This window comes from Manduca sexta, chromosome 12, assembly GCF_014839805.1.
Source record: "Manduca sexta isolate Smith_Timp_Sample1 chromosome 12, JHU_Msex_v1.0, whole genome shotgun sequence".
Lineage (NCBI taxonomy): Eukaryota > Metazoa > Arthropoda > Insecta > Lepidoptera > Sphingidae > Manduca > Manduca sexta.
In genome coordinates this window covers 534,210-548,379 of record NC_051126.1, presented here as the reverse complement: position 1 = coordinate 548,379, position 14,170 = coordinate 534,210, and the positions used below count along the sequence as shown (strand labels likewise).

The window sequence follows — 14,170 nt, the reverse complement described above, 5'->3', positions numbered from 1 at the left end:
CCGCAACGGCATGGAGGCTTATATTTAATCATTAAAACAAAAATTAATGCCTCATATATACGCAATTTAAATAAAAATGTTATCTTATGCATACTGCAGCCCGACAGGAATAAGAACAACCTGTAACCAGAACTCAAATGCTGTAGGGGTTGTTAGTAAATGTTCAGCAAAATTCACGCCATATCCTGGAAACTGGATCCATGCTTGTGTGTGACTGAAACTTAAGATGTATCAAACGTAGAAAATAATCTGAAGCAGCCGTAAAAACATAAATATCAAATGGAACGGTGCAATAAACCATACTCCGTATGGCCCCGCGCGGCGGAATATCAGATATTTTGTGTTTGTGACATAATGTTCATTGTTTATTGGCGATGCGATTTGCGTCGTTCTTCCTTATGACTAATATTGAATAAAATAAGTAGTAACACGCGATCTTTCTACATTAATTACATTATAGAATACAGTTTTGTAAACACTTCTCTCTAAGAATATACTATTACGTGTTCAATACGGAGTTCTGATGTGTGACCGCGCTGCGCCAGTGCAGTGCCGTTCTAGCGGACATTTCCCACGCACCAGAGGAATTTGGAATGAACTTCTGTTCGCTTTATTTCGTGTTCTTAAAAGAAATCATTCTATGATAGAAACAGTTTGTCTTTCCCTGGTTTAGCTCAGATTCCAGCGCGACAGTGACTATTCGCCACAGAGCCGATTGCTCGTATCACCTTTGAAAATGGCCGCCTTCAATGACAGAAGTGCTTCATCCGAACTGCTCAATTATTATGTTAGGTTTCTGAAATACTATCAATTTAGTTCAGATTTTGTAGTTTCAAACGTGACCGTTTTTGTGGTGTGAATAGTAACAATAATGGTTGTGTGTGGCGCAGACATGGCAGAAGCAGTGGAGACGGCGAGCAGCGCGCACGAGGAGCTGTCGCGAGCGGGGCCCAGCTCCGAGGCGCTGGAGCTGGAGGCCGACGAGCGCCGCCAGGAGGAGCAGCGCAAGCGCGACCGCGACCCGCCCATCGTCTACAAGGACATCGACGTGAGTTACACCCACACTCACCACAGCATTACCGCTCCTCACGTATCATTGTAGGTACCTACAAACGAAATAGCTAGGGAATTAGGTGGCATTATGAGATCTAACATAATAATAATATCAACGTGACGAGTGAAATGTGGCTTATTAACATATCTTTGTGACTCAAAATAAGTACAAATTTATTAACATTCAGTAATTCTCCTCAGCAAAGCCCTCCCAGAGCTCGTCACAGCCACACAGATTGCACAACATAGCACATAGCTAGTGGTACTACTACTGTTTGTAAACAGTTTAAAAGCTCGCCTGTCATATTGCGAAATGAAAATTAGAATTATAAATGATGTCATTGCACATATTATTGTGTCGCATATTAATATGTATCTGTATCATGAATCTAATGCTGATATCCGTCACACACACACGTCCTGTGTACACGTTAAGTTTGAGGCGCGGGCCGCGGTAATGAAAGTGCAGATGCGAAGGTCGCGTTAGAGCGAATTTAACCGGTGATTCACAAGTTCGATAAATATCGAGCGGAGAGAGCGTGGACGCGTCCTGTGGTAAACAACCAACAACACGTGATGCGCTCGATACAATGGCCGCTTTCATATTTACACGGCGTTTTAAAATTACAGAGTATGGAATTTCTCGAAGACAGTTCTTACCGGATGAGGCAAGCTGTCAATTGCAAACGAACATTAAATAGAATCAATTATATCCGTGACCTAAATATTTTTTTTTATTATAATTTTTTCATAATATAATGCGAGTTATCAAGTCATCGATCATGAGCTTTTGTCAATTGTATAACAATTTAAGGCACAGTTAATTATCCATCGAGATTGTTGTGTGCGGTCGGCACTCAGCGATCCGCTTGTTATAATATCGTGTACCGTATATGCTTGGGCCCTTGCTTGTGGATGGCGCGCTAAGTTAGCCAGTTTTAAGACCTTAATCTAAATTATTGGCGTGAAAGTAAACAACATAAATATTTGATAATTTGTAAACGCCCGCGTTAGCATGACGTGTCGAGCAACAATAAATCATAGAAGCAGCTATTGCATCTGGAACATTCTACGCGCATAGTCGCACCGTCGCGCGTCGCATTGTATGGGGTGACAGATGGCGGGTGTGTGGGTGCCGCTGGAGAAGCCAACGTGTTTATTTGTGTTGCGTTACGTGGCGCATGCCCACTGCCCATAATACAAACTATGAGTTATGTTTAATTTTGTACGTTGATTGTATCCTCACCTTCTAAGGAGATTTACTATCTCACCTGCACTTATCCCAATCCAATTTAAGCTCTGTATATACTTTTTCAAGTTTTTGTAGAAGCGCCTGAGGTTCATTTCTAAGGCTGACGTGTGTAGTCAACTCTCTCTGGATAAAATAATCCCGGGCAAATCGCCATCGAAAACGAAATAAATAGAGGATATATTATTACATTATACTTTCATAAGGCAGAATTTAATATTATGGCGTCATAAATACATAATTATGTATTTCCAAATTAAGATGTTTACAAACGTAGCAACATTTGTTCTCAGGGCACAGTTGAATTTGAGAAATTCTCAAAAGCTCTGGAAGGTGTCGACTTGACCCCGGAGGAGCGCCAGTGCGTTGATGAGCTGCAGCAGTACCTCGTGCACGGCGAGGGCAGCTGGGTGCTCGGCGACGACTTCCTTCTGTTTATAGGTATGTAAATAATAATTTAAAATTATTAATCGTTGTGAAATTTACAATTTTGTTTTGTCGGGCTCGAAGGACCGCTAAAATTTTATTATAATTAACGTATTTTTAATTAAATAACCAACTTTCATTGAAATTTGTGGACATGGTCTGATATATGTGTGGTGTTATTCCGCAGGGCGATTATTAAACGACGACAGCGTGAGCTGTGAGGTGCGCGTGAGTGCGCTGCGCTGCCTGGCGGCGGCGGCGCTGCGCGAGGACGTGTCGCTGGTGCTGCACCAGGACCGGCGCCACCACGCGCTGCTCACGCATGCGCACCGCATCGACACGCGCCCGCTCCCCGAACAACAAGCACTCGCACTCTTCGTCAGTAGTCCTCCCGTTCTCTGTACTCCACTATACATACTCCCAAAACAGACTTCAATTTAATTTTGTCCTTTTAGTGACTGATGGATATGATTCTTGTATCTACAGCCAATGGTTATTCATTGAGATCGATTGAATGACTAGATTATTTTGAGCTATAAAAACATATATTTACATGATCGGTATAAGCTGAAATGATATTGTCTTACGTAAATCAAACCGAAAACGTTTTACTTGTAAATCAACATAAGTTTATTAACATTTTGTAATTGTGTGCAGATGTGCAATCTGTTCGAGAACATCTCGTCATCGGAGTGGCTGCTGTACATCAGCGAATGGGACTCCAACGGACAACCACTCTCCAACATACGTGCCACCACTAAGGTAACAATGAACTATGAACTCATTACTCTTGTGTTAGATTTATTTTGCTCTGAGAGATTTATAAAAGACAATTATAAATTATAATAAGTCGATGACAGTACATAATTGCCCGACAAAGTGACATGAGTAGTGTGTGCGCGTGCGCAGGTGTGCGTGCACGCGACGCTGAGCGAGGACGCGGAGCTGCGCGAGGTGGGCACGGCGCTCATGCACAACATCGCCACCAAGGAGGTAAAGACTGTGGTCTGTATCCGACGTCACGTCTTTATATCTTACTACACAACATACTCATACTTACAAACAAACGCAATCTCTTGAAACCTTTTTAATTACGTTTTATTTTTACAATTTTTTAAGACTTCATTTTTTTATAATATAACAGCCATGAACCAGAATTCTCATGAATTAAAATAATATAAATGAGTTCAGGTGACAATTAGGTCAGAATCAATGTAGTGAAAGTCTAAATGAATGAGAACTAGATTTCCATATAGTTATTTCGGTCGCTGCGTTGTGTCGCGATGTCGCCTACACTACTTATTGTATATCCCTGTATAAACACGCGCTGTGTGCAAGCTTGATAACCGCACCTCTTCTGTATTACTCTTTATGACATCTGAGTGAGCAGACTGACAATAAAGTCAATACGACGCGCCATTGACGTCGAATGATAAATAGTCCTGGGCACACACAACAGAAGCATTTTCTTTATAAGCATATTAAAATACATAATTGTTAAAGCCCATAGCTTGTGATTTTTACATAACTCGGTAACCGAGAAATTGAAACTTTAACACATTGTCGTTGAGAACTACTACATGTTGTATTCAGAGATTTTAGTACATTTAGCGGAAATCGGGGATATATGGTTATTATAAAGAATATGTTGAGTACTATTTATGTAGGTGTCGTAGTTGGTTGTTATTGTGGCTGTGTAAGTGTGTGGTCGCTAAGTGGCTCGCGCGGTATGTCCGCGAGCGTGAGTCGGCGGCGGGCGCGGTGCGGGCGCGGGGCGGGCGCGGGGCGGGCGCGGTGCGAGCGCGGTTTGTCCGCGACGCGCGCTTCAGCTGATAGCGACGCGTTTGCGCGTGTCGCGCCGCATTAACGTTTCCTGCATTTGTGCTAATACTCTCACTATCTGCTGTTTGGTATTTTTCCAAAAATCGCATAATAATGATTCAATAATGCTGTACACAGTACAGGGTGTTAAAAATAGTGCTCTGTCGCTTCCCACCAGGCGAGCGACGGGTACGCTTCTTTCTTCAATTCTATGAAAGGATACATAATTTATTAAAGCATGCATTGGTTCCTATTACCCTGTACACATTTTTAAACGTTAACAGAATATATTATACGAAGTAACTAACGACTGCATGTATGTAAATGTTTAGAATAGAAAAAATAATGATTCTTTTTTCATAATTTATATTTTCCAAATTCAGCCATATTGGTATTTCACAACATTAAATCAATAATATTATAATAGAAATATTTCATTAATTAAATTTTAATATCTAGTATCGCTGAGAGACTTTAAATAACGAAGTGGCAGCGTCTTGAGGAATTAAATTTTTAGTCTATTTGATTAAATATTTATATTTTATGTACCTTGCCAATAAGTTATATATTTATTTATCACACCACAATAGTAATTACAGCCTTAGGGTAATAATTGTTTGTGGAAATTATAACGCTTTCGCCGGCACCTGAAGCATGGCAAGTTTAGTGCGAGAGAGACAGACGTATGTTGTGAGATACGAATATGGACGAATGTGAGAGTGCGAGCGAGACCGCTGCAGCGCGCGTGCGTGTGTTGCAGCGCTTCCAGGTGGGCAAGGCGCTGCGGGACCTGCTGCCGAAGAGGGCCAAATGCAAGGTACTGCCGCTAACACCTACAATGTTGCGTGTATGCATACTGGGAGAAATGCCTCACAACACAGGCTCGCCTGACTGAACGTACGCGTTAACATTCTACCAGCTTGCAATGTCACACGCAGGCCTGGCGTGGTTGTGGGATCATTCACGATTGCTCTCTGTTGTGGATTCATTTATCGACAATATTTTAACACATTACACATCAACCTGTATATAACGCGAATAAAAACATACTGTAAACGCCAAAGAGCATGCGCACGTCGTGACTGTCACATCGCAATAGTTATTGCGCAGGTTATGTTGATATACTGTTATGTAGTATTGAGTGATGAATCAGTGAGATCGTATAAAGTACTGCATACTATTAATGAATGAGTATGAATCGATATTTGTTCAATACAATCTGATTCACATTTAGAACTATTTGTCTAATATTAGCCGTTTGTGCTCCGACACTGACCCATTTCCACTCGCTTTCAGAATAACTCGCACATTTGTTATTATTGTAGTCGACGAGGTATAATCCACGGGCTTGTGTTTATAATTTATTAGTGTATTGTTGGTGTAGCATATCATTTCAAGAAAATGTTGCTTTGATTTTATACATGCTCGATGTATTATGACGATATAATGTGTAACATAGCATATATAGAAGCTCCAGAAGGGACCATCTTGTCTTCAAATATTGGTTATTTAGTCGTTAAAAGCGTTATTGTTAGTGGTATTAAGTATAAAAGATAGTAATACCACCGTCTCGTATGTAAAAGACAAACATACAAAATACACGCCACGATTTTTCCCCGACGGGGAATTCAGAGGCGCAACCAGGATCCACTTTTCGCCAAGTGTGTTCCGTCCCAGGATGTGATAGGGGGCGAGCCTATCGCCATACCGGGCACAAATTTCAGACTTCGGGCTGATACTGAGCAGAAAAACCCAAATATCACTTTCTCGGGACCTCCGAGCGCTGTCGTACCGCGCATGCAGTACGGCTAAACCACCGAGCCAGTCAAGTAAAAGAAATACGAGAATGCAAAAGAAACGCAATTAAAGTAGTGTTGTTTCCATGCGACATTATGCGGTTGATGTGTGCAGCGTGACGACAATACTAGTGTATATATAGTGTGTATATAATTGGTATTGGAGCAATAAGACGCTTCGCTTCGCAATGCACTTGTAAATTACATCTAATAGCATTTCTAATATTATCTGCAATCCGCGGCCATATTTAATGACGACGGCTGCGTGTGCCAGAACTCTCGGCGGGCCCTCCTGGACTGTGACATTTATTTTTATCTTCTCTTTACTGGTAACATTCTGTTCTGGAAACTTGTTAAAGGTAACTTAACCAGTGTTACTGGACACTGTGAAATATCCAATGGCTGTGAGATATACAATATCGCTTTTGCACTGTTACTCGTAATTTACTTTTGCACGTGAGAACGCAGCCCCGATGTTAACCCCATTGAACATGTCTGGGAATTGTCCCAGATTGCTAAAAGACATGTTAGAGCAAGAGTACTAACGCCTAATAAACTAGAGGAGCTCTAAGGCAGCTGTGGTAGAGCAATGGCGCAATACTATACACTGCAGTCAGACATTCAAGACATCATGAACGGACTGACGAGCAGGCTTCAATAAACCATTAGAGCGAGGGGTAGCAACTAGCAACATGTTTTATTAAAATGTATGCACCAATAAATATTTAAGTTTTTTGGAGCCTACAAGTGTTTATTTGATGGAAGTTGTTGACAAGTTGTGTTCTCCAATATTTTTTTAAATGTTTTTTTATAATTTTTATTTCTTAAAGATTGATTTAAATATGTTTAAATCAATTTTGCTGAGTTTATTAATAAAGTACTATAACAAGTGTCGAAAAGTGCGCCAACACAGCAGTGGCGTTAAGTAATTGTGTGACGTCAGTAAAACCATATTATATGCGGAGCTGCCTGTTGTCAGCGCTAAGATCAATCGCTTTACCGCTCTCTCGCTTCTGTTTGTTCAGCACTTTATCACATCAACACGTCGTAATACTGTCATCTAATATGTATTCAAGTTCATTATCATTTGTTTAATGTTTTTATATCATGAAGTATTTTATCTTCAAATATTTCGCGACGGTGTAATATTAATAATAATTTGTATGCTAAAGTATTTATACAATAATAATTAGTGTCAACATCTTCACGGCAGATTTTATTTAATGAAACTAATAGTCAACTACACATAAGTGGCGATAAGAAACAAATTCAAATGAAACAAACATATAGTATAAGAATTTCAAAAAAAATAATTTTATCTGAGCAGATTGTTGTTGCTGTTCATACAATGGTATTGATCAGAATCGTTTATTATAATCGCCCGTAGTGACGTCACTTATTTGGACAATTGTTGTCAAAATGTAGCTGAGAACATTATTCACAATTCTTATTTTATTTTGATAACGATAACTAGAGAAAGAGAATTCTGGTTCAATGGTCTAATGGAATGATTATAAAGTTGAAACAAAGTTGTCGCCGCCGCGATGCAAGCGTGTCAGGTGCCAGGTGCCAGACGTGTCTGTGAGGTAGTGTGTGCAGGTGTTCGACGAGGTGTGCGTGGAGCTGGCGATGGCGCTGCTGCAGCTGCTGCAGTGGGCGCCGGGCGAGGAGCAGCTGCACCGCGCCGTGAAGGCCCTGGCGCGCCTCGCGCAGCACTCGCAGGAGGTGCCGCAGCTCGTGGCGCTCGTGGGGCCCGACCCCGCCGCCTTCAGGTAGCCGCCGCCGCATCACGTCACGGACATAGCTCGCCCGCATGTTAGAACTGCCGCTCTGTACAGAACAGTCAATTAAAGCGAATGGAACATTTCGTCTTATGATAATAATGTTTTATGGCGCACTTCCTGAAATTGTGTCTAGACATACGCTGTGCTGTGTGTACACATTGCATAATGTACGGATTGATGCTGTTGTGAGAAAAATGTATTAATATTTTGGTCATATGCTATTCACCTCACAGTGAATGTGAAATCCGTGATTACTTTTGTACATAAACATCAAGTGCACCAACTCACATTATATGAGTTCCCGTTAAAATACATGTTCTTCGAAGAATTAATTACTGCCAAATATGAGGTCAAATGTTCGCCTACAGTCTTGTCTAATCACCCTGGACTGCTCGACTAATGGTCAGTGCACTACTCCTTTGGTAATGTATCTCTTCGAAGATACAAGCTAAAGCTTATGAATGAGCTAAAGTAATACGTTGGTGTTGCAGAGGCACGAGTCCGCGCGTGGACGAGCAGATAGACCTGATCATGCAGAAGGTGAAGTAGTCGCGCTAGGAGTAAGTACTCGCGCTGCGACGGCACGCGGCACCACCCACCACCGGCACCACCAGCACCAGCAGCACCACCAACACCGGTACCGCGTATCACCAACCAACTAATGCGCAATTGTACAGCTAAAGAGATATGTCTGATAACTTCACTTTAAAAGTGTTTCGACACAGTAAGTAAGTTTCTGTCTCTTAAGTTATGCATGTAGGTGCACCTTTAGTAGATAACTGCAAAAGGATTTTTGCAGAATTTGTTTAATTTGGAATGTAGTTTATCACCTAATGTGGTGGGTCAGTGGAAACGCGACTTTTAAACCAGCCTTTGGTAGTTGTTTATTTTTTATCTTGTTTGTGATATATAGTTACCACTTTAATATTAGAAATTATACGATAGTTTGGTTAGAAAATTGAATAGGGTTTTTTTGGGGGTTGGTATTATAAATTTGAGTGTTGATGTAATGGTTAACAGAAATGAAATATTAGTTTATATTAGTAAAGAGAACCATTTTAAACATAGGTTTAGATTGTTTTTGTACAAAGGCGTGGTCGTGTTTCCAACGCGTCGGTCGCGGGCGGCAGGTTGTACATACCGCATCGTGTAACGCGGCGGACGCTAGAGAGCGTGCGGGCGCGGGCGCGGCGCGACACCTCGCGCTCACCAATACTGCGCGCGTCGTAATGACTGTACGACTAGCAAACCTTCGGACGTGCTCAGTTTTGGGAGCCACCGAGAAGCTCAATTGTAGATAATATCTAAAAACAATGCATAGAGGTTAATTTCTTGCCTCTAAGAGGCCAGCCCGTTGACCTATGAATTGTTGAAATGTCCATGTTATTTGGATTAGTAAGAACTGAATACATTCGTATTGTAGTGTGTCAGCGCATGCCGCCATTCCGCTCGAGCTCCTAATATTTAACATAGTCGCAGTATATAGTATGTATATCGTGTATGTATATTGTATAATGTATATTGTATAACGTTGCTAGCACTAACACGCCGGGGACGGTGCATTTACACTTACTGTAGCGGGGCGTGCAATACTCCACAAATATAACAATACTTATACATTTTATAATGTTATTCTTATTATACATGTTTTAGACTTTAATATATAATTTATTGCCAATTTCTAAGCTATAAATGTAAGTAATAAAATTTGAATAAATTTTGAATCGAGCCTCCGCTTAATGAGATCTATTTCGTATAATCGACTCGATCGTTCAAGTCGTCAAGACAGTGCAGTAATGTTTACAAATTGAATCAAATTCAATGCATTGTTTGTAGACGAGCTACTTCACTGTTTTGATGTTATTAGTGATTAAACTCTCCTGTTGGTATTGTGAGGGTTCCTTGTGCATCCCCGCGCACTATTTGAATCTTTGTAAACTATTGTGATCGTTTTCTGAACACGTGTTGTATCTATAACGAGTTGTAATAAATTATATCACACGCATATACCATAGTTTTATTTATATATCTATTTACATAAATATTATGTATGACTTTTATTAATTAGTATAAGAACGGGGTTTATTGTTGTGTTATATGATAATGGTTTAGTTTAGACGGCTATGACAAAGTACGAGCACTATTGTATGTATAGCAGACCTTTTATAGCATGGGGACAGGCAGCGGTGTGTGGTGGTGTGAAGCATTTTGTAGGTAATATAAGTTTTCTGTGGCGTTGCTTTTAATTATCGGCAAGGGGTTCAAGTAGCGGCGATAGCCTAGTTGGGTGTGGAACAGACTGCGAAGACGAATGTCCGCAGGTTCAAATCCCAAAGGCACACACCTCTGACTTTTCTAAAATCATGTGTGTATTCTTTGTGAATTTATCGTTGGCTTTAACGGTGAAGGAAAAACATCGTGAGGAAACCTGCACATCTGAGAAGTTCTCTATAGGAATTTCGAAGGTGTGTGAAGTCTACCAATCCGCACTAGGCCAGCGTGGTGGACTAAGGCCTAATCCCTCTCAGTAGTAGAGGAGGCCCGTGCTCAGCAGTGGGCGAGTATATAATACAGGGCTGATATTATTATTATTATTATTAAGGGGTTCAAACTTATTCTATTCAAAGTCTAATGGAACTCATGCATCTTCAGTTTCTAGCTGAAATACTGTTGTGTATACAGTATATGATATAAAAAGTATTTAATTTGAATACTACCTAAACAATAAGCGTTTTCTTATAAGGAGAAAGTGTAACACTAATCTTTTTAATGATTTTGTCTGATATGGGGATTGAACCCACGACGTCACCAGTCAACCAAAACATGTTTTCACTAGACCAATGAGATGACTACTTGACTCTAGCAACAAACATGTTTTCATAAGTTTAACGGAATTATCGGGCGGCAGGCGGAAGGGAATGTTTGTTCTGCGAGTTTGTTTCTATGATATAAAGTGGCGTGATCAAACACTTTAAATACCTATGATTTATTAAACATATAATATTTTAAACATGTTTTCCTGTAATCAACTATTATTTAAATACGTTGACAGTTAGGGAAATTGCTTAAGCTTCAATAAATCCAGTCAATCTCAACCTTATTTCTTCTTTTAAAATTTTAGCTACTCGTGGGTCTAAGATCATCATGGGTATACTTGTGTACGGCTGGTAGTGTTGATCATTTATCATCAGCTGACCTGCTTGCTCGCATGGTTTCTACTAAACTTACATAGTAGAATTATATGCCATTGCCTGTTTGGGGAAGTACCATCGTTTCCCAACATAATTTTGCAATTATTGGACAGATTCATAAAGATTAATGCATTGTTCGTGGGTGTCTATTATTTTCATTTGATTATTATAATATCAGAAAGAGACTTACCCTCAAAGTGGCCGGCATGTTAAACTTTTGATATTTCGATAATTTAACTTAAGGGCTATGAACGGCATCTTTAAATATAACTTGGTTGTGTTTCTGCATGAGTTTAGTTCGCCTCGAAATGAAACCATGGATGACATCAACTCCGCCTTTGTGTTATTTTGTTACGAAGTAGGAAGGTTTAAGTAAATGAGTAGGTATTATGCGCTCTATAGGCTGTTTTTATTAACGCCGTTGTGTAAATTTAATTACATACCTGATATTGACATTAACGTGGCCACAGGGAGTCCTCGCGGACTCGTGCTGTTTTATTAATAGTGCTGTCAGTCAACTCCTGCTCGGCGGGTTTGTGTTGTTTTTAACAATTTTATTATACGTTACTTGTTATTATATCACTCATCAATATTCGTTTCGAGTGCCACAGTATCGTAAATGTAAATTATTAAAGTTATTAGCTTAGCATTTTCATTTAATTCAGCAAAAGTTTTTTTATGTCATGTAGCCTTGTATAACTTTGAACAGTGTAGCTACATTATCTTGTTGGCGCATTGCGAGCGAGTTCAGACCGTTGCGAGAGTGGTCCCAGTGCGAGCGAGTAGCGAGTATCGCTTTGGAAGCTCGTTTGTATCCTTTCCTTTACGGATTAAAATTTTGTATTAGATGAAACAATTCGTAAAAGGTACATCTTGACATTCCAAGATATAAAACAAAATTTTTAAGCATTCGATTTTTTTTTTGGTTTTCAAGATATCATGTCGTGACTGGTCGCTCTCTTATAACCGAAACAAGTGGTGTTACTGCTTCAGCTTTCGTTTTCTGCGTATTGTTTTTATATAGTATTGAAAGTAATAAACCAATGTATCCTCATCGGAATCGATTCTGTTAGAGACTGTCCAAAATGGCGATCGCGGTTATCGCACCAGCGACAGGAACATTGCGCAGCCCAGCGGCGTGACCGCTGCATCGCCAAAGTGATAGAACCGCAACCGATTTAGTACTACACGTATCATCTTATCTCTACTTCAGCTGCTGTCTATTAAGTAAAAGTATGACGTTAGATCTGGGCTCAAGCACAACTGAATAGGGGTTTAGACACTGGAGACACAACTTTGTACTCATGCAATGATATAGTAATTCAGTTGTGACAAGCGCGAGTATTTTGCTTACTGCCTGTATACAAATTGCAGCGATTATATGGATCATCCGGTAGTAAGTCCAGAACTTATATTATACTTAATGAAACATCGACATTAACATTAAGGATGACATAACTTTATTTACGTACTCAACCTTTTTAATTACTTAAAGTAGACCTCAAATATTGTTTTGGCTATTAATTCATGAAGTATTTGGTATGAAACCGGTTAAGACACGAAATATGTTTTTTGGAATATTTTACTAGATGTCTGCTTATTCATTTTAGTCACGGCGATAATAAATCATAACTGTTTATTTGTTAAGGATATTTGTATACAAATTAACGACACAGGTTGGTACCTCCGCTGGTGAGTATCACGCCCTAACCATTAATACAATCAGGAATTGAAGTTAATACAGTAATTCGTTCATATTCCTGTATCATTAAAATATATTGTTATTACATCTCAAAATGCCTAGTATTGCTACAAATTAATAACAATGTGTTGCCTGTAGCATCATTTGGTTATAATAATATGTTGAATATATCTCATTGTATCGGTTGGGAAGGAACTCGAGGAGTCGTTAATGCACAAGCGGCATCTTACATCTATCTTGTGTTGGTTGGGATAGTGTTCCACGTTCCAGCTGTGTTGCTAAATCCGCTCATAGTTACCGTGTATTACGATTCCCGCCTTCAACAACAAACCGATGAAGAAGATAGTCACTGATATGCGATGTCATAATATATGGCCCCCGAGTTCTGCACAACAAACACGGTTAATTATACCACAACAACCGCGACATTAACAATGACAATTACATAAATACATAACAAACAATCATCTACCGGTACACTGGGATTACCCACTGCGACGAATATCATTGCGAGGAGCTTTGTCTCACAATAACATCTGAATAATATTTGTTCAGAAACAATACATCAAATGAACGTAGAGTTATTTCAAAATATGATTAGTTTTAACTTACTCGCTATAAAGCAAAAAAGATTTTTTATAATATTATAAATAATTCCTAATGCGTACTTGGTGTCCCTTGAATCATATAGGATTATTCAGTTTAAGATACAACTTCATCTCTTACTCGGGTAAACCGTACGCAGACGGGACAGTGGTGTTCAAAGATGTTGGTGGAGTAAGGGCCTCATGTATAGTATAATATTATAATTGATGAAGTAAACATATTTATGAAGGCTTTTCACGTTATTAAAACACATGCGACGCAGTGCCTGAACGCCATCAATCATGTCGCTTTGTGTACCTACAACAATTAGGAAACTCGTCAGTATCCAATTCGTCTGAGCGCACGAGGAAACCGACAGCGCTGACGCAGGGCTCGTGTTGACGATATTCAGATAATCTGCACATGGTAGTCGCAAGCCTGTCCCGCTGGAGCAAGGACGTCACGTGCCATGCTGCTGCCAAACCTTGGTGTCTGCTCATCCTATTACATTGAACTGCCTTTCTGTACGTGTTTGGAAGTGTGTTTAGTCGGCAGTCTAAGCA

The 14,170-nt window shown here is 39.9% G+C and overlaps 1 protein-coding gene and 1 long non-coding RNA gene across 9 annotated transcripts in view; one reads left to right on the top strand and one right to left on the bottom strand.

Moving 5' to 3' along the window:
- The window catches only part of LOC115449982, a 40,258-nt gene extending 30,122 nt beyond the window's left edge, over positions 1–10,136 (top strand). For 6 of the 8 annotated variants that reach the window (XM_037437938.1, XM_037437937.1, XM_037437935.1 and 3 more), the window contains exons 8-15: positions 891–1,048; positions 2,596–2,743; positions 2,916–3,106; positions 3,386–3,490; positions 3,638–3,721; positions 5,310–5,366; positions 7,945–8,117; positions 8,621–10,136. In XM_037437938.1, the coding sequence (XP_037293835.1) occupies positions 891–1,048; positions 2,596–2,743; positions 2,916–3,106; positions 3,386–3,490; positions 3,638–3,721; positions 5,310–5,366; positions 7,945–8,117; positions 8,621–8,678 (974 nt within the window). In that variant the 3' untranslated portion in view covers positions 8,679–10,136. Of the gene's footprint in view, positions 1–890; positions 1,049–2,595; positions 2,744–2,915; positions 3,107–3,385; positions 3,491–3,637; positions 3,734–5,309; positions 5,367–7,944; positions 8,118–8,620 lie in introns of all 8 variants that reach the window. The other 2 variants (XM_037437942.1, XM_037437941.1) reach the window with 2 other exon arrangements.
- Positions 7,543–14,035, bottom strand: LOC119189107. The gene is made up of 2 exons (XR_005112247.1): positions 11,764–14,035; positions 7,543–8,175 (listed from the first exon to the last, which is right to left on the bottom strand). It is a non-coding gene; the product is annotated as an uncharacterized LOC119189107 (long non-coding RNA).
- Positions 14,036–14,170: the final 135 nt, after the last annotated feature.